The following is a 21387-nucleotide window of genomic DNA, read 5'->3' on the forward strand; positions in this document are numbered from 1 at the left end:
ATAATGCAGTGAGACGCCATGGCCCAGTGAGCCCCCCCCCCCCCCCCCCCCCCCAGTCACCATGGCTCCTGGCTGTAACTGAGCCCGAACCCGAACCCTAATCCCTTACTGTACACAGTATCTCAGCATGCTGACTACAAGTATACACAGTATTACAGGAGCTTTTTAAACAAATGGTTCCCCTGAGCTCCTGTCTCAGCCTACAAGGATACATTTACTGTCACGCGTCAGACAAACTCACCAGTGGCGTTAAAAGGTCTACAAAAGGCCTGCTTCTTGGAGCAACACTCAACAAGACCAGCTGACTGCTACAAAACACTGAACAGAGAAGATTCGGATTCCTCGGCGATGCCATTTAAAGTGCTTTACAGGAGATGTGGATCTCAGAACAGCAAACAACCGCAGATGTACAGCACCAAGGTATCATGCAGACAACAAAAGAAAAAAATGTTTTTATTTTCATATTTGGGTGCCAATATGAACAGACCCAAGATCCGAGGATCATTCTCCTTCCCATAATGCATAGGGGCTGCATTTCACACAGTGGGCGCACTGTGATAGTCTTCTCACACCTTTATAATGAGGTGCAACATTAAAAACTGAGAATAAGAGAAATGAAAGGTGTTTCACAGCAAGCCTGAGATGCTGCTGTGTGTGTATCTCAGTAATCGATGCCTCTTAGGTAAGTGAAGACATCACCCACTGAACAGGTGCGCACCAGCGGTGCCGGCAGCGATTCTGCCTCCCGAATTCGTCATGCCTGAATCTTTGCTATTTTTTTTTTTACCAACGATCTGTTTCATTTGTTTTTATATACAGATCTGTGCCTAACATACAGTAAAGCTTTCTACTTTTTCAGCCCTGTAAGATGAAAGGCCTTATTGAGGAACATGAGGAACAAGACAGTTCCAGCCAAAAAGGGTGCACAGGCATTCGGTTCTGAGGTCCAGCACCAGTCTTACGCATGAACTGCCCGGATGACCGGAACACACATGTAGGAATCTTTGCCTCTGTCTTTGCTCTGAAAACTAAACAACAAACAGTCCATGATTGTGAAACTGGGTCACATTCAGAACAAAAGCGGGCACCTTCAAACACCTAGACACATTTCCTTAGAACGGTAACACACCAGTAATAAATGACCTAAAGAATTACTAATGAACGCTTATGGACTCAGGCCCTCGTTCAGCATGAACTCCCTCAGCTTACTCATTATCCCTTTAGCTAAATATTTACTATCTCAATTAACTTCAGTTAACATTCGCCAACAGTTCAAATGTGTTTAGAAGGCAGAGATTTAATGTTGCACTCAGTAGCAGAAGCCAGGAGCTGTCTACCTGCCTGCAGCTCCTCCCAGTCTCACGCTGGGCAGCCCGGCTGCTCTTCCAGCTGAGCTCTTAATTAGGACAGATTGTACGGCGGATCAAATGAGCTGCATCATCTACACAGAAAGTACCTCCAATGAAGTCTGACGGCACAATTAAACTTCAGCTTAGAGTCGTGGTCGCATGTTCACAGCATCAGAACCTGAATCCGGGGTGTGAAGCAAAGTCAGAAACAAGGAAAATTAACAAAGAAATCAGAAGAACTACGTGAGCCGTCCAGCCAATCAGAAGCACTTATTGAGAAGTCCAGCCAATCAGAAGCACTTAATGATCCGCACTAAGCTTCTTAAAAAAATCCCTGGGAGTTCTGGCAAGACCTAAAGACCTAAAACTGCCATAATGAATGTGTCCCCGTTATCAGGTGATGTTCCTGACCAAGCTAAAGTAGCAGTAATCAGGCCACTACTGAAGAAACCAAGTTTGGATCCACAGGAGCTCAGCAATTATCTGTAACGTACCATCTTTGTCAAAAGTTCTGGAGAAGATAATTACTGCTCAATCTCATTCATACTTGGAGACTACAAAACATACTGCATTGTTTCCTGTCGGGCTCCATCCGGGACACAGCACTGAAACTGCCCTGTCGTAAATGACATAACAATGGCATGCTGACAGCTGCTAATGCTTCTGGACCTAAGTGCTGCTTTTGACATGGTTGATCATTAGTTCAAAGACTTAAATCTGAGGTTGGGTTGTGTGGAACGGTGTTGAAGTGGTTTAAATCGTACTTGACTAATTGTTATCAATACATTCAAGTGTCAGATATTTGTACTGCATTGTCAATGTCACCAGTCAAATATGGAGTACCACAGGGATTAGTGCTCGGTCCTTTATTGTTTTCTCTCTACATGCTGCCATTAGGAAGCATAATGAGAAAACAGCATTATCACCCCTATGCCAAATATAAATTTTGGTTACGCCTAATGACACCACATCTATTGTCACCTTAGCTAATTGCCTTAATGAAGTCAAGAACTGGACATCCAACATAAATGCATCCTGCACGTTTCATTGTTGGCCTTCGCTCCTGGACCTGGCCGCTCCAGCTGGCTGCGGTCTGACTCCTGCTCACCTCGTCAGCTCTCCAGGTTCATGTTCCCAGAGACAACATCCCTGCAGCTAAGTGTGAGAGTAACAATCCTGCCAAGAACACAGCACACACTGCTGTATTTTACAGGGGAATGACTAAGCCAAAAAAAAAAAAATGCTGGTAAGCGACCTTGACCAAATGATAAATTACTTATACAAATTTCTAATTTACATAAATGTAGTAAAATACATTTTGAGTGAGAAAGAAAACACATAGTTTAAATGACTGCAAATGTAATGAAATTTAAGAATTAAGAACCCCAAAAAGCTACAATGTGAGGAAATGGAGACCAGGCTTGAGAACAACAGGCTGTAAGTTGGCATTTCACAAGCTGACTAGAGAACATTGGCTATGGGCAGGATGTGGGTTTTCACCCTAAATGTAATACTAGAGCGACAGGAACTTAAAAATAAATGCGACACCCCACAAGCTGATGGACAGCATGGAAAGGGGACGGCTAGTGCGTGTGACACTGAAGTATCAGCTACCAGTTTCACATAAACATGAACAGGTATTTATGTGGAAGAAAACAGATGTTCCAACCAGGAGGGATGCGTGTCCTATCAGTGTTTACAGGGAAAGTGAGAGGTCCAGTAAGAAGTGTGACACTGAGAGGGTAAACATAAATTATATGAAAGGCTGGGTGTGTGAACCAAGTAGGAGTATTTAGGGCCTGCCTTTGGGGGAATCCACCTCCCTGCACCACCCTCCTGCTCCGTACCCCGTAATATCTGCTGCATATCTGAAGTGCTGTTTGTCTGGAGGGATCATCAGAGGGCGGCAGGTTTATTTTGGCACGTCGCACCCCCCCAGGGCTTGTGGATGACAAGCTAGGGGCTAATGGAGCAAGAAGGGGAACTGTTTTCCAGCGAGACTTTGGACGGCAAACTCATCTGATTAAAGGGGTAAATTTAGGCCAAAACAATCGCATGACACTGCCCCCCCAAACAACCTGATGCAGGCATGATGTGCAGTGCACGGACACCTCATGAGCAGGCAGACAAGAACAAAGGCAACCATTGACAGGAGCCACACTCTGAACTTGGTTTAAAAATGCCTGCATCTTGGAGAGAATGCATGCTGTCCTAACACTGCATCACCTTAGAGTATAGTACAGTATAGAGTATAGTAGAGTATAGACTAAAGTAGTATAGAATAGTGCCAAATCTTTGGAAGGTTTGACTTTATTCACAGTGAGTGAGTCCCCACACTGCCTGAAGCACAAGGGAATAACCATGGAAAGGCCTAAGAGGCCAAATATTAGCCAGAAAAAATGAGGCAGACGAATGGAAGAGAGTCTTCAGAAGAGCTTCAGATAAGTGAAAAGATTGAAGTGGAGAGGACAAAGTGGGTCAGACAGGCAGCTGCGATGCCAGCCCATATCCAGAGGGTCCTGGTGCCGGCGGCAGCCTCACCATACCTGGGAGTGTGCGCCAGGGTGAATCGGCGCTGCAGAGCGATGCTGCGGTTCATCATCAGCTTGCGGAAAATCAGAGGGGAATTCCGCGGGGAATTCCGGGGGGACATCTTGGGGGAAGCCCCACCAGACCTGGCCTGCAGCTTCACGGGCTGCGTCCTGGGCACAGCCTTCTCCTCTTGTAGCTGCTCGTTCATGGCTCCAAGGCCTCTCTGTCCCAGTCTTCCGTGCTCTCCTCGGCACCTTAAGGACTCCTCGGTCTCCCCAGGGGAGGACAGACTCATGCTCAGAAACGCAGCCTCCCCTGTCAGCTCGGTGCCTGACAGAGATCCAGAAACACTCATATGCCAGCCTTCTGCTTCTGGAAGCAACGTGGCTCTGTTCAGCTTCTTAAACACTGATATGGCCCAATACCTTCCACTCGCAGAGCGACTTTGTTTACATAACTATAAAACTCTTCCTGAGCCCAGTCTAAATATGGCAGGCTGACTTGTGGGGAGTTAGAGCCACAAAAGCAAAGGTCCCACCCCCTCGGGGAAGAGAGGAACTAGCTGAGGACGGCTGTGTGAGTTAACACAGAAAACGTTTCCTCCTTCTATCACTTCTATCAGTGCGATCAGTCATTTGCTAGTCCTCTCCCCTCTCTCTTCTGTGACTATTCTGCTTTAATGTCCCACATTTCATCCATGAAATAACGTCTTTTCCACACTTTTTCCAAGTCAAACTCTTGCCAGACATGTTGCAGGACCTCAGCACAGAAACGGGAAATCTGAAAAGGAGCAGCTGAGATACTGACCTGCAGGGACTGCTTATTAAAACATCATCTTTTAATCCTGGGACTCACAAATAAGACCTCATAGCTCCACAAGGACCCTGGCCCTGGAATTCATCCCGAGAACAGGAGCCAGTTGTAGTCTCACATGCACAGCAGTCTGTCTCACCAAAGCACAGGTATCAATCGCCCTTCCCATTAGAAATATAATATCTAAATAAATAAAAACTAAATATCTTTAACATCTTAAATGTCTTTGAAATTGTTTTGTACAAGTTTCCACTTTCCTGCTGACCTGTACGGGCACCCAAATCACATTGGAATGCAGCTGGCTTCTGTTATTGTAATTACGTGAGTTCTTACTAGTGCGAAACTGACAGGCTTGGCACACTGCCATCATATCTTTAACATCTAACATCTAGCATATTACAGGAAGGGCTGCGGGAAAATGACATCACTCGCCATCATGATGATGTTCCTCAAACAAACATATATGAGGTCACAGACACACACAGGCACACAAAGACACACACAGGCACACACACTGACACAGGCAGGTAGGCAGGCATACACACACAGGCACACAGACACAGGCAGGCAGGCACACACACACACAGGCAGGCAGGCACGCAGGCACACAAACACAGGCACAGAGACACAGGCAGGCAGGCAGGCACACACACACACAGGCAGGCAGGCACGCAGGCACACAAACACAGGCACACAGACACAGGCAGGCAGGCACGCAGGCACACAAACACAGGCACACAGACACAGGCAGGCAGGCACAGAGACACAGGCAGGCAGGCACGCAGGCACACAAACACAGGCACAGAGACACAGGCAGGCAGGCACACACACACACAGAGCCTGTGCCCTCTGGTGTGTCATCAAAATGCCTGGGGGAACGCAGGGAGCAAAACGCCGGAGTGCCTGTGCCCTGAGGAGTGTCATCAGAATAGGGAGTGGAGGTTAAGGGCCTTGCTGAAGGACCCGCAGATGACAGAGGTTGGGCATGAACTGGCAACCTTCTGATCACAGACACAATGTTTTCATTTCTTGATACCAACATGATTTCATTTTTAATATCGCTGCACTAATTCAGATGCAAAGCTTAATATCTGCTCTCCTTTGAAGCACATCAAACCTCTACCATCTCCTTAAAAGCTTGCATGATACTTTTACCGATAAAAGACCCAGAGAGTCTGAAGGTGACCTTCTCTGTGGCTGAATCTACCAAGAAGATCCCTGTGAGAAGTGGCTGAAGGTTGTGAGGAGAGAAGAATGAGAGGCACTGTCAGGGATTCTAGAGCTAAAAGGTTGCAGAGGGGTGAAGCTCCATGAGGCTCTCACAGATCACCCCGTTACATCTCAGGTCATTCACAAAAAGACCTTAAAGCACTTCACCGGGTCGAGGTAACGTATGCCATCCTGCACTAATCAACGGCTCGTTGGTCATGACACACAGCAGCTGCCCTGCGGTCGCACAGCTCATATAAACAAAAACAAGAGGAGAAGTTCTCAGAGGAGCACTGCTGAAAACTATGCTACGGTAACTAACTGCAGGATAGCTAGATGGGTTATGATAACATGAATTCCAGAATTCCATTTCAGCCTCTGAGGATAAGCACAAAGACACATTAAAAGGAGCAGAGAGGACTGATTCACTTTACAGAGATGGCAGAGGCTTTACACAGATGATAAAGGCTTTATGGAGATGGTGGGGGCTTTGCAGAGATGGTGGGGGCTTTATGGAGATGATGTAAGCTTCGAGGAGATGGTAGAGGCTTTGCAAAGATGGTGGAGGCTTTATGGCGATGGTGTAAGCTTTGAGGAGATGGTAGAGGCTTTGAAAAGATGGTGGAGGCTTTATGGAGATGGTGTAAGCTTTGAGGAGATGGTAGAGGCTTTGCGGAGATGGTGGAGGCTTTATGGAGATAGTGTAAGCTTTGAGGAGATGGTAGAGGCTTTGCAAATATGGTGGAGGCTTTATGGAGATGGTGTAAGCTTTGAGGAGATGGTAGAGGCTTTGAAAAAATGGTGGAGGCTTTATGGAGATGGTGTAAGCTTTGAGGAGATGGTAGAGGCTTTGCAAAGATGGTGGAGGCTTTATGGAGATGGTGTAAGCTTTGAGGAGATGGTAGAGGCTTTGCAAAGATGGTGGAGGGCTTATGTAGATGGTGTAAGCTTTGAGGAGATGGTAGAGGCTTTGCAAAGATGGTGGAGGCTTTATGGAGATGGTGTAAGCTTTGAGGAGATGGTAGAGGCTTTGAAAAGATGGTGGAGGCTTTATGGAGATGGTGTAAGCTTTGAGGAGATGGTAGAGGCTTTGCAAAGATGGTGGAGGCTTTATGGAGATGGTGTAAGCTTTGAGGAGATGGTAGAGGCTTTGCAAAGATGGTGGAGGCTTTATGGAGATAGTGTAAGCTTTGAGGAGATGGTAGAGGCTTTGCAAAGATGGTGGAGGCTTTATGGAGATAGTGTAAGCTTTGAGGAGATGGTAGAGGCTTTTCAAAGATGGTGGAGGCTTTATGGAGATGGTGTAAGCTTTGAGGAGATGGTAGAGGCTTTGCAAAGATGGTGGAGGCTTTATGGAGATGGTGTAAGCTTTGAGGAGATGGTAGAGGCTTTGCAAAGATGGTGGAGGTTTTATGGAGATGGTGTAAGCTTTGAGGAGATGGTAGAGGCTTTGCAAAGATGGTGGAGGGTTTATGGAGATGGTGTAAGCTTTGAGGAGATGGTAGAGGCTTTGCAAAGATGGTGGAGGCTTTATGGAGATGGTGTAAGCTTTGAGGAGATGGTAGAGGCTTTGCAAAGATCGTGGAGGCTTTATGCAGATGGTGGAGGCTTTATGGAGATGGTGGAGTCTTTGCAGAGATGGTGGAGTCTTTGTAGAGACTTGGTGGAAAGTGGAGAGGAGGGCTTCCTTCTGGCATTCTGGATGTGGCCCGAAGCATGATCCACTCCCAACTGAGAAATGCTTGGCAGTCAGCATTCCCTATTCCTTAATTCCGTATTTCCTCTTCATTAATATTCTTTATTCACTAATATGCTTTATTCCTTAAGCATCCCTACCAAGGCCTATGTCACTTTTGCTATCCAAAACATGCTGTAAAACCACAATAATTTATTTAGCGCCTGCAGCTGGCTCCTATGATGTCAGACACCAATCAGCTGTCCCACCATGATGCCCACCACCAATCAGCCGGCCCCCAGGATGCCAGCCACCAATCAGCCGTAACACGTCTGATTGGCCTATGTCAGCCTGGACATGTATACAGGAGAGGACTTCAAAAGAGAGAGCAGCTGAAAAGACCAAGACTGTCTGTTGGCTCAGTTATACCAAACTAGGATATGTGGCTGCAAGTACATCCAGTATGCTCATTTTGGATGACATCGCACGAGTGTTGGAGACTGGAGCAAGTCAGAAACGGCCCTACAAGTTAGTCTCCCTGTGATATTTAAGGCACGTTTGCCAGCAAATTCAGGCTAAGAAATATTTCAGGCTGTAGAGGTGTCTATCGCTACGGATATGCAACCATACTCGGTAGTACAGAACACAGGATGTAGTTCCTTATGAATGTTATGATGCAGTCTTATCTTTGAAGTTTTATTTTATGTATTTATTTTTACGATGTGCAAATAAGTGTCTCTCAGGTTTTGTTACTTAGAAACGCTGACGCCGGACACATTTGCAAACTGTTCCTGATTGTGTTTGTATTTGAAGTTTTAGTAAAAAAATATTTCAAAACAAATGCAGTTTTCCCCACTGTACCAAAATTGCACCAAACTGTGGTGACCATGGTCAGCAGTGGAGTCACAATACTCAACATCGCCCCCTTGTGACCGGCGGCGGAGCCCCAATCCTCCCAAGCATCACTCCAATGTTACCAGCAGCAGAGCCACAATACTCAACATCGCCCCCTTGTGACCGGCGGCGGAGCCCCAATCCTCCCAAGCATCACTCCAATGTGACCAGCAGCAGAGCCACAATACTCAACATCGCCCCCTTGTGACCGGCGGTGGAGCCCCAATCCTCCCAAGCATCACTCCAATGTGACCAGCAGCAGAGCCACAATACTCAACATCGCCCCCTTGTGACCGGCGGTGGAGCCCCAATCCTCCCAAACATCACTCCAATGTGACCAGCAGCAGAGCCACAATACTCAAAATCGCCCCCTTGTGACCAGCAGCGGGCCCACAATGCTCAACATGTGGCTGTTACACACACTCAAATTTTCAGTGGCATAAGGGAGAATCCCCCCCCTCCAGTCTTAGCTAATATTACAGGCAATATTAGCTAAGACTGACACATCCTGATTTTTAACAAATGATATGTTAACTGATACATTGTGTATATCTCTAAATACATTCATTTTTATTTAACTAGCTAGTTAATAACCCCAGTGTCTTGACCATTGTTATCATAGCTTGCAATAAGATTGACTTTTTTGTGGTACAATGAGGGGCATTTCCCCAAAGTGTCACAAGGTCATCAGGTCATGCTTACTTAATGGATATTAATTTGCTGGGGCTGCAACTTTTGCGTTGCTAGGGCTGCACAGAATCCGAATCGGGACCTCCATGCATCGGACTTCTTTGTCCAGCACTTCCCACAGATTCGCGATCAGACTGAGATCTAGGGACTCTGTAGGCCAAGTCAACACCTTAAACTCTTTTTCATGCTCCTCAAAACAGTCCTGAATCATTTCTGCCAAAGGCATCTTCCTGCCTGTTTCCCTTCGTCCCCTAGTGCCTCCTGGTGCCATCTCTTCCCAGGGTAAATGTACCTGGTCGCCCACATGATGTCACCATTGCTTCCATTGCTCCACGGTCCAGTTCTGATGCTCATGTGCTCATTGTAGGTGCTTTTACCGGTGGATAGGTGTCAGCATGGGCAGTCTGGCTGGTCTGCAGCTAACTAAATCTTTTTTGTTATTGATGGAATATTTTTAATAATGAAAGCCATGTGCCCTCAGTTTTACATACCACACAGAGCATGAAGAGCATCTCTGCATCACCCAGCGCACTCTTTGGGCGGTGCTGTTTGCCCTCACCTACACAAGCCTGCTGGCTCAGGGTGTGAGGCTGTGCTTGTTTGCGTGTGAGGCGCGTAGCCATGGCAGCAGTACCGTGATGGGGCTGGATCCTGAGTGGATCCTGCTGACTGTGGTGCAATCAGGCTAGTCGGCTTGTCAGTGCCACCTGCTGGAACCCATGCTACCGAAGCTGACTAGTTAGTCCTGCCTGTAACAGCACTGGCGGGGGGCAGTCGGGGGCCTGTGCAGGGGGCAGCCACATAGCAGCTCATCCTCTGCCTCGGCCCAGCCCTGCTGTGGTCCGCCTGCCTCACCTCAGCCCTGCTGCGGTCCACCGGCCTCGTCTCAGTCCTACCGTAGTCTGCCTGTCTCGTCTGAGCCCTTATGTGGTCCACCTGCCTCGCCTCAGCCCTGCTGCGGTCCACCGGCCTCGTCTCAGTCCTACCGTGGTCTGCCTGTCTCGTCTGAGCCCTTATGTGGTCCACCTGCCTCGCCTCAGCCCTGCTGCAGTCCGCCTGCCTCGCCTCAGCCCTGCTGTGGTCTACCTGTCTCATCTCAGCCCTGCTGTGAGCCACCTGTCTTGCTGCGGATGCAGGCATTGGTGCTGGTTGTGCAGGCAGTGGTGCTGCTGCATACCAAGTTGTGGGCCCCAGCCCGCCTGAGGGACGCCAGCATCGAAGAGGGCTTCCTACTGTATATAACGACAGCAGCTCAGGTATGGCACTTTCTATTTACGGGTTTGACCTACTACATGTGGGTGCCTTTGAGAGAGGGTAGCCCTCACTACATGCTCCCACCCTCTTGTACAGCTCCTCATTCAGCTCATTCAGCAGTGAGTGCAGCTCCTCATTCAGCTCATTCCGCAGTGGGTGCAGCTCCTCATTCAGCTCATTCAACAATGGGGGCAGCTCCTCATTCAGCTTATTCAGCAGTGGGTGCAGCTCCTTATTCAGCCGCTCGCACACACACACACACACACACACACACACACGCACGCACACACACAGTCTGATTGGGACCCTGGAGGTGTCACTATCCACCTTTGAGCCACTTATTTTAAATAGGTTTAAAGGGAAGGATAGCCTCTCTGTGTCAGCCTGACGAAAGGGCTAGAAGGGGGTCGTCGGCTTTGCAGTGTGGTTAATAAGAAAAATCACACGCGCGCTCGCATGATTAGATCTCTGTGTCAGCGTGTCACGTTCCCCATTAAGATGTGGCAACAGATGTTACCGAGCAGCAGTGAATTAAACGGATGAAACAATGCACCGTGTGAAAAACAGACCACGGGATCCGTGTCCCAGGTTTCCTGAGAAAGCGCTTCACATGACACGTCTAGATGAGTGATGATTGTAGCCCTGCTCAGGTCAGAACCATAACAGCACTAATGAGAAGTTACAAGCCAAGGCAGGGTGCCCGTCACTGTGCCAGTACACACACACACAGACAAAGATGGTCTGCAGTTAAGTATAATTATTGCAATTAAGTATAAGACTCTCTGTGCCGGTACATGCACAGGAAAAGACAGTCGGCTGTTACTGTGTCTGCCACTCAGCACTGTCTCTATAAGACTTTCTGTGCCGGTACATGCACAGGAAAAGACAGTCGGTTGTTACTGTGTCTGCCATGCATCACTGGCACATGTTTTCTCCGTTTCCAATTTTCTGAGTGGAACTGTAATTCTTTGCAGCCATCGCACCGTGTGTTTGGAAGCAGCATCTCTGACAAGCAAACGGCACATGGCCAGTCTGCCTTTGTACAGCGTGCACCTTCCTCCAGAAAGACCTTCAGCTGCATACATTACCGGAGGCCGGGTTTCAGTGCCTTGCCCTTAATCGCTACCCTAACCCTGCCACCGCTGTCCTCGGCAGGGAGCCTGTATCACACAGCATGGCAAGACAGGCAAAGCAGGTCTCCTGTAGCTGGCTGCCACTCCTTCACCGATCCTGTCATTACCTGCTGATTGGGGATGCAGTGCCTGCTGTCAGGTGCTATCCCGCGCAAATCTGCCACTATTGATCAAATCGGAAAGGGGCCAGGCGCTGTGAATGGGCCGATTGAGACACCAGGCCACAGGCAATGACACTCATGTTAGCTGCCGGTGGGCGTGGATTGACCGTCTGGGCCAGATTAAAGCTGTGAGACTGGGCTCTGATGAAATCAATGCTGTGTGCTACGGCAGCTCCTGGTGGGAAAAGGCAGACTTTATGAAATCATGTTGGCATCCCCAACCGTGTTCTGGGTCCCGTGTTCCATCTCCTGTGTCTTGTGTTCTGCGTCCTGTGTTCTTTCTCCCGTGTCTTGTGTTCTGTGTCCCGTGTTCCGTCTCCCGTGTCTTATGTTCTGTGTCCCGTGTTCCGTCTCCCGTGTCTTGTGTTCTGTGTTCCGTCTCCCGTGTCTTGTGTCCCGTGTTCCGTCTCCCGTGTCTTGTGTTCTGTGTCCCATGTTCCGTCTCCCGTGTCTTGTGTTCTGTGTCTCGTGTTCCGTCTCCCATGTCTTGTGTTCTGTGTTCCGTGTTCCGTCTCCCGTGTCTTGTGTTCTGTCCCGTGTTCCGTCTCCCGTGTCTTGTGTTCTGTGTCCCGTGTTCCATCTCCCATGTCTTGTGTTCTGTGTCCCGTGTTCCGTCTCCCGTGTCTTGTGTTCTGTGTCCCGTGTTCCGTCTCCCGTGTCTTGTGTTCTGTGTCCTGTGTTCCATCTCCTGTGTCTTGTGTTCTTTGTCCGGTGTCTTGTGTTCTGTGTCCCGTGTTCCATCTCCTGTGTCTTGTGTTCTGTGTCCTGTGTTCCGTCTCCCGTGTCTTGTGTTCTGTGTCCCGTGTTCCATCTCTTGTGTCTTGTGTTCTGTGTCCCGTGTTCCATCTCCCGTGTCTTGTGTTCTGTGTCCCGTGTTCCGTCTCCCGTGTCTTGTGTTCTGTGTCCCGTGTTCCATCTCCCGTGTCTTGTGTTCTGTGTCCCGTGTTCCGTCTCCCGTGTCTTGTGTTCTGTGTCCTGTCTCCCGTGTCTTGTGTCCCGTGTTCCGTCTCCCTTGTCTTGAGTTCTGTGTCCCGTGTTCCGTCTCCCGTGTCTTGTGTTCTGTGTCCTGTCTCCCGTGTCTTGTGTCCCGTGTTCCGTCTCCCTTGTCTTGAGTTCTGTGTCCCGTGTTCCGTCTCCTGTGTCTTGTGTTCTGTGTCCCGTGTTCCGTCTCCCCTGTCTTGTGTTCTGTGTCCCATGTTCCATCTCCCGTGTCTTGTGTTCTGTGTCCTGTGTTCCGTCTCCCGTGTCTTGTGTTCTGTGTCCCGTCTCCCGTGTCTTGTGTCCCGTGTTCCGTCTCCCTTGTCTTGAGTTCTGTGTCCCGTGTTCCATCTACCGTGTCTTGTGTTCTGTGTCCCGTCTCCCGTGTCTTGTGTCCCGTGTTCCGTCTCCCTTGTCTTGTGTTCTGTGTCCCGTGTTCCGTCTCCTTTGTTTTGAAAAACACTAACTATATCAATACCTAATACAGAGGGTAAAAAACTAATAAAAAAAACATTCAGTGATTACTTAAGATAAAATTGTACATAGATGTCTCATTGTTTACTGTCTACCATGCACTAACTTAGACAAAGTGAAACCACATTAAAAATCAGCCGTAGCTGTGATACGTAAAGATAAAACTGCAGGAACTGGCCGCTGTCTGGTTGCTCTTCCGCAAAGCCCCGGTGTTCTGTTCCTGACTGTTCCCAAGGGGTCTGGCGCTCCGTCTTCTGCATTATTCGACCTTGGGAAACCTGAGGCGCTGAGGTCATCGCTACGGCGATATCTTAACTATGCCCAAAGGAAGAACTCGATTCCTGCAGGGCAACAATGAGCTTCGCGGCTAATCGGAAGCATCAGATTTACAGCACATATCAGGAGAGATAACATGATTTCTGTAGATCGCTTTGTAATTGGAACCTGACATGATCTCCCCGAGGGTTGAATGGTCTTGCAGGAGTAATTACTGGTGTGATAAGATCTCACTAAGGAATACGTCATCTGCATTTGTCCACATGTGGACAATACTGCAGGTCCTTTGCAGATTTATCCCTCAGAAAGAGAAACTTGGCAGCCCTGTAGCAGATCTGCAGCAGGACTAAGACGTACAAAAGCAGATGCTTGCTAAAAGATCCCATCTTTAAAATTCCCAGCTATTGCGGGTGGTGTTTGGCTGCTGCAAGGTCACCATACAGAAGATGATCTTCACCTTAATTAATGGGCCTCTCTATAGCAATTGCGTGGGTACAGTATGTGTGGACCCCTAGGAGGTCTCCTCCAAGCAACTGGACAGGCCAAGTGTGAACTCCATCTGGTAACATTTCCCTTGACAGTAGAGCTGTTACAGACTTTGCCGAAAGGTTGATTCAAATCAGCGATGTTATCTTCCCAGGACATCAGATTTCTCCAGATACATCACCAAAACAAATTTATGTAAATGAAGCAGAATTCTTTCGGCTTTAGAAACCAACAAAAGTAAAAATTTGAATTAGACTGACTAAATACCTGGTATATGGGTGGAACCTTATGACTGGCTAAAGGCACAGCATGTATTCACTCAGAAATCGTACCTAGTACACATCCTCTCTCGGGACTCCAGAATTCAGGGCTTCTAATAATCTCTCGACATGTCAGCTGACAGGATCACACGTCATAGGTGACACCCACAGAATTTAAGGGAAAATAAAACACCCCATTACAATAAAAGACCTAGAAATTACACAGGGATGGGTTCCTGCGTTCGTGTATTTGTTCACGTATTTCTGAGCTCAAAACAAATGCACATCAGACAAGCTCTCCATGAACATATAAGACATTTCATGGTCTGTTCTTTCCATAGCCAATGCCTGAAACAGAAAAGTCATTAGTCCTCAAACTACAGGAAAGGCAAGCGAGTGCTTTTCGCAACATTACTGTGGAGCTAAAAACCAGCAAGATTTTGATTAATGCTTCTGCTTTTTTGAGGCTATGGCCCTGAAGAGGTCATCCTAATTCTTTCCTTCCACACATACATCATTTCTCAGCACCACCACGGGGCCCCTTTCCCAGTTTAGACTTGCTGAGGTTACTGGCAGATGTGTAACAGCATCCTGGGTTTCTTAAAAATCACCCCCAACCCTCCGATGGAGACAAGGAGAAGAACAGAATCAACCACATATAAAGAAGCATATCAGTAGAATCGACACGCATTTCACACAAGCTGTTATCTGAGAGCCTCTGAAACGCTCTTACAGGCAGCAGCACAGGTCAGGAGGTTCATGGCAACCGGTGAACAGTGAAAGATGCCAAACTTGCAACCCAAAGGTGTATGAGCCTTCGGGTGAGAAACGCAAACTGCAGCATTCCAGGAAAACGCTGCTGAACCCTTGGTGACTTTGGACAGCCAAGCAACGTGACTATCCAGTCATGGGTGAGAGGATGCTCCTCTCCTTCATCCAGTCAGCGAAAACAGATGTAACAGAAAGGAGCATCTCACCTCCGCAGGACAGAAATGACACAGGCCCCCATGCTGTTAAAGTACGGAGCTGCAGTGCTATATTTGAACAAAAACACAGGACTCCACTTTGCCTACTTTGCATTCCTCAGCTTATCAAACCTGTCATTTTGCTGGAAAAGCCTGATAATCTGATCATGTGACTTGAGCTTCAGCTATGGAAATGCCAGTCAAATAACATGGAAGCATATTGCATGAGTTCATGTCCCTGCTGCTCTCTGCAGTGCACTCATTCCAGGGCCGCTTTAGCCTTCACATGGGTACAAGCTGCCCCCACAGGCCGGCAAACACACCACCGAGACACCCACACTCCCAGGACACAGCCCCCACTGACAGCATGAGCTGCCCCCGCAGGCCGGCCCTCACACCACGCAGACATCCACACTCCCAGGACACAGCCCCCACTGACAGCGTGAGCTGCCCACATCGGACGCCAGGCCGGATGCTTTATCAGGGCCTGCTGACGGGGGAGGTGTCCGTCTCCTGCGAAGTGCCAGGTGGCTTCATTAAGAACGCCAAGGCTCCTCCAATCAGCAGCGACCCATCTGCATGGAGCCATATTAAGAACGTCAGGGCTCCTCCAATCAGCCTCAAGCTACCTGGGCGGAGCTACATTGAGAACGTCAGGGCTCCTCCAAGCTGCTTGGTAGAGCCACAAAGCCCATTGGCTAAATGGAGAGCTGCTGGCTAGAGTGTGAATGTCAGGGACAGCACCACGTTAGCGTCTCCTGGCATAAAGGCAGGCATGTAAACAAATGCTTTTACTCTTCAGGGCCACGGCAAGCCTGACAGAAATAGGTAGGGGAAGGAATGATACAGGCTGCACAGGGTTCCAATCCCAATATACCACTGTGCCCTCAAGGTGGCCCTCACAACACACCACTAGCGGGAGCCCTGCAGAGTAAAGGCACTCTGGGTCAGACCAGGGCTGGATCTAGGCACAGGCAATCTAAGCAGCTGCCTTGGGTCTGATTGGCACAAGGAGGCTCAGACAAGGTCATGAAAACACTCTAGGAGAACAGAGAGCTGCCTGCACAGGCTGAATCACCAGCTTTGTGGGGAAAGTGAAATGGTCATCATTTTTCTCGGGGGGGAGGGTGCCGGAAAAGCTAGATCAGTCCCTGGGTCAGACAGCAAACAGACAAGCACATCTGCATCGGATAGCTGTGACTTTATTAAACGCAAATATATAACTGTCAGTTATTACAGGAGGAACATATGTGGCTTCACCTTCCATAATCTCTGAGCTCCAAAACATTACAGGTGATATTAGGGGATGTACAAGGATGATTTGAATAGAAGGTGCGTCCTGGATGTGCAGAGCCATGGTACGGCAGCAGCCTTCCTGCAAAGCTGACGACATGGAGAACCAGGCTGTTTCCACCTTCGGCAACCGTAGGTTTGATAACATCAGGCTTTGAGTTTCCCGGTTGGCAAAAACACCAATGGCCACGTGCCACATAAATAGTCCCCACCTCCTTCAACGGGGCATAAGCAGCACATACCACTCTGCTGAAATACAGCCTGTCTGCAAATGTGTTGATGCCAGAGGGAACAAACATGACTATAGATTTCAGAAAGGCGCCAGGTTCATCCAGCACATAAATTCAACAGGCGGCTGCTTCCAGTCAGCTTCTTAACTTGCAGAAAAATCCATTCACCTCATGCTTAAACTGCAGTTACACAATTATGTAAAAACCGTTTCATAAATGCTTAAAATACTGCATTGTGCATGTACTTCTGATATAATGTGCCAATAGAATAAACAATAATTACTTAAATGAAAATGAGTTTTCATAATCTGGAGTGCCAGCTCTTCTGGGTGAACAGATGGTATTTTGCTTACTTTATAAGTAAGTATCGGTATTGAGAGATGCCCATTAATATGATAGGCAGAGAGAATGATCATGCATGAAGAATGGAAAGCTGGGAATGTGTTAGAGGATATAAAGATACCGACTGAATAGCCTCAGACGACCAATAGAGCTCATTTTGGCCTGGCCAGGATTCTTATTATCCTGTAATGTATCGTTACGTTAAAGAACATTCTGGAGGGCATCCAGGAGAGAAAAACTGAAAAGATACAGAGAGACAATCTTATGTAAGATCCAAACCTTATGCAGGGTCAGCAGCCAAACCAAACATCTTGGCAGTAACACTGTTAATACTTCTTGGCTGAAGAAAACAAATGTTTCAAAAGTGTTTGTCCACTATGTATATATAAAACGTCTGATCATCACAGAACAGTGATGTCCACAATAAGAGACTAACGTTTCTTTAAATCAGCTATCCACACACACACACACACACACACACACACACACACGAGAGATACATACAGCTCAGCGTGGCTTGGGCTCCGTGTAAAAGGCACTTCCGAATGTGTGTTTTTGCTTCCTGACAAATTGCGGAAATATGACATTTGCGGTATAATTTATAACTGACAGAATGAGAAACAACGTCGTCACTAAAGCAAGCAGGGAGGAACCGCAAGAGAAAAACAGGCTTCTATAAAAGATGGAGGCAGGCAGGGTGATGGTGGTAAATCACTGAGACACCTGAAAACATTCCCAATACACATGATTTCAGTACAGTGTGACACCGGCCTCTTATTTCATGGTACATAACACCGATCACAGACCATCCCCTACATGCGGCACAGATTCATCTAAGGGACCATCCGATACAGTTAGGGTTAAACACCCCCCCCCCCCCCCCCCCGCACTCGTTTTCAGACGGATTTGACAGTGGGCAGTTCCCTGGGCCCATTTTGGTTTGCTAAAGGATCGTTTACATGTGGATAATTCCATTCGCCCTAATCACACAGGATTTCCGTTGCCTAACACATGAATGCGCATTTCGTGTTTCCTGCACCACCATCACTGCAGATTTATTACAGTATGAATTTCTCCTTTTTGAATTTAATTTCTGTGTGCCTCTCTTCCCTAATCCAGGAGATGGGCGTCATAGCAACATTGCATCTAAGCCTCAGCGTTCACATGTCAAACCGCAGCAGCACACAGGCTGACCGCTGCAGGGCCGCAGCAGCGCATGGGCGTTTGGGCATATGGGCCTTTCCTGGTAGGAGCAGCACGGCCAACTTCCCACGACGCAGCAGCTTGCGAGCTGCAGGGGATGGCCCCCGGCCAGGCCCCGTGCTCAGACGGGCCCCGCGGCCCAAGGCAGAATGGGATGCAGCCAGACACCAGGCAAATGCACACGTGAGCAGAAAAAGGCGGGGAGTCAGCAGAAACCCGAAGCCGCTTTTGGCAAACGTGGGAATCGACTTTGCAGGGAATTCTCTTCACAATGTTTACACATCTCTGTTTTTTACAGACCACCTTGTTGCCCCTACTGCCTCCGGGGAGACATATTACTACAAGGCAGACATGAGCCGCGGTGAGTCACCCTGCAGCGACGCATCGGCGTGTGAGCGCCTGTCCGGGAGCCTTTAACCATGCGGATCCGGAGGTCCTGGCGTTTCGGGACACGCCACCAGCCGCTCCTTCACAGCTTCACTTGGGTTTATATTTAAAACTTACTAAAAATGATAATGATAACTACAAAAGCAAGTTCAATAACGGTCAAATATAATGTGTAAATAAAATTACAGTTAAGAGGAAAATGTGTGGATGAAATGGCTTGCATTGGGCTTGAGATGGATTTTACAAAGTAAACAGGCTGATGAGAGTGAACTTCAGTCAGCGTCAGCCTGCATACAGTATAGGGGGTCTATTCTGGTCTTTATGTAGAGGCAGGGAGTCTAACAGATACAGCAGTGTGCAGTGCTTTCTTAAGAAACGATTATACTACTCAACAAAACAAACAAAACAAACTGAGTCACAGAGGTCGGTAGTTATAAGTACAGATATTTACATTATTCAATTCAAATAATTGGTCCCGTTTACATGACATATAAAATATCTTAAAATTGCATAAAATATTAAAAGCACGTAGTTTTAAAAATATGAGTGCTACGACTGATATCAACCAGACAGAATAATTAAGCAGACCAGGCACAGATGTGTTTAGAGGCTTTTTTTGCACTTTTTCCATTTTAAACTGTTCCTTAAAAATGGATTAGTGCTAGAAATACAGAAGCATGAACACGAAGAGAAAGAGATTATACTACCGCCTGTACGCAGAGGACGGCCAAGACATGCGCGGCTTTTTGAGCCCGGGCCGGTGCTTCTCCATCGTCCTGCTGGAGCGCAGGTAGTGCTCGGTGTCCGAGTGATAGCGCTGCTTTATCCGGATGAGAGTCCTGGGCTGCCGCCACAAGTGTTTGGGCGGCTTAGCCAAGCCGGCACCTTCCCGAGTCAGAGCCGTGCACTCCATCCCCGCGGAAGTAAAGAAAGCTGCCGTAGAACGTCGCGGAATCGCAGCGACAGCCCGGGGACTAGCGGGCTTTTCCGCTCATACCCAAGGAGCTGTCCGGGGGAGCAGTGCTGAAACGGGGAGCCGGCGCTCCCAGCTCGCCACGAACACGCAGTCCCGGTCAGTGATGCTGACCAGGAAGAGCTCGGGATACTTCCTTACGGCTTCCTTAAATGCCGAAAACTATTTCCAGTAATAGCCGTCATGGTCCTACAAAGTTACTCATATATCGCTCCTTTTAAACCTAGTTATTTTTTATCTTCTGTCCCAGAAACAGAAGTGCGGTAAAAAATTGGATAGCCTGTTTGCGAAGATGAAAGAGCCTTGTAGAGTCTTTATATGCGCAGATCGTGGCCGGTGGGGGTAAAAAACCCGCGGAGCCCAAATGACGCCATGCGCCCTGCACGGGAGCACGACAGATGAGCGTGTCTAAATATTGACACTTCAGCAGGAGGTGAACAACTGCAATCTGGGCAAGTTTGATTTGCATGGATTTAAATACTCTGCTGGCACACCTGAGAACAGGCAGAAGGCATTAATAATACATACGTTTAAATGTCCTTGGGCTACTCCTCACTTTAATTAATTTCAATGACTATACATTGATTCATCCATCTGCTTATTCTGGACAGGGCTGTGGGAAATGGCTGGGAGCCCATCTCAGACAGCACAGGACACAAAGCAGGGGTACACCCTGCCTGGGAGCCCAACACAGACAGCACAGGACACAAAGCAGGGGTACACCCTGCCTGGGAGCCCAACACAGACAGCACAGGACACAAAGCAGGGGTAGAGTTAAAACACAATAGTGTACAAGCCGTGGAAATCATACCAACTAACACGGCAGAAGCGTCTCACTGTCTGAGACATCGTGAGGATGGGCATTGAAGTTCCGGCTCATTTCCCTGTTTGAAATACAGATGCCAGCTTTATGTTTACCCCCCCCACACACACACACATACACACACACACACACACACATTTACCAGTCAGTCCTTAGAATTCAAGGTCACACATCAACACCAAATCTCACTGATGATTGTAAGATGACTCTTAGATACAGAAACATAATTAATAAGTCAGGTTTTATCTGCATCACTACAGTGTTGAATGGGATATGACGTAAATCCATAGAATTCTCCTGAATTCACCTGCTAATACAGTCAAGAAAGCAACTGGCACAGCACCTGTGCTCACTGGCTGATGAGTCATAATATGATGATGCACAATATAATTTTAGTAAAACAGGCCCAGAATTACCTGTCTCTCATCAGACTAAAATTACCCCACGCCAAACAAAGTAACATAACCAAAAATTCTTTCATCATTAAAGATTCTTTTGCAACTAACGTTCAGGATGAATCTTAGATGGTTCCAATTAAAAATTTCTCAGTAAATAAGGCATCTTATTTACACAAAACAACAAACACAAAAAAATTTGATCACATTACACCGGTCTTATCCTCTCTTCATTGGCTGCCAGTTAAGTTCCGATTTGACTATAAATACTGCTATTAACTTATAAAGCACTCAATGGCCTTGCACCAGAATACCTTAGTGTCTTTATCTTTATTCTGTAACACGCCTTAGATTCAAAAATGACCTGTCGGGCTATAACACGCAAAGTAAAGCGTTATTTTCAGACTAACAAATACACTATGGCAGCAATGTCAGAATTTACACCTACAGACAGAGGAGACTAATATATATTGCAAGGAGTCTGATTACCCTACGGGCAGTTCAGTAGCGATAAAGGGGTTCGCACACTGTAACTGATTTTTGTTGTTTTTACAGTAAAATTACTGTATTCTCAACAGTTCATTGCTGTATT

The 21387-nt window shown here is 47.6% G+C and overlaps 1 protein-coding gene across 3 annotated transcripts in view; it reads right to left on the reverse strand.

The window, feature by feature from the left end:
* Nucleotides 1–21387, reverse strand: part of LOC125708613 (cAMP-specific 3',5'-cyclic phosphodiesterase 4D-like) — a 58725-nt gene that overhangs the window by 31122 nt on the left and 6216 nt on the right. The window contains exon 1 of one of the 3 annotated variants that reach the window (XM_048976289.1): nucleotides 19312–20011. The exons of 1 other annotated variant lie outside the window; for it this stretch is intronic. In XM_048976289.1, the coding sequence (XP_048832246.1) occupies nucleotides 19312–19517 (206 nt within the window). In that variant the 5' untranslated portion in view covers nucleotides 19518–20011. Of the gene's footprint in view, nucleotides 1–3895; nucleotides 4237–19311; nucleotides 20012–21387 lie in introns of those variants that run through there. One more of the 3 variants, XM_048976287.1, reaches the window with a different exon arrangement.

The sequence above is a fragment of the Brienomyrus brachyistius genome, chromosome 15 (genome assembly GCF_023856365.1).
Source record: "Brienomyrus brachyistius isolate T26 chromosome 15, BBRACH_0.4, whole genome shotgun sequence".
NCBI classification, from domain to species: Eukaryota; Metazoa; Chordata; class Actinopteri; order Osteoglossiformes; family Mormyridae; genus Brienomyrus; species Brienomyrus brachyistius.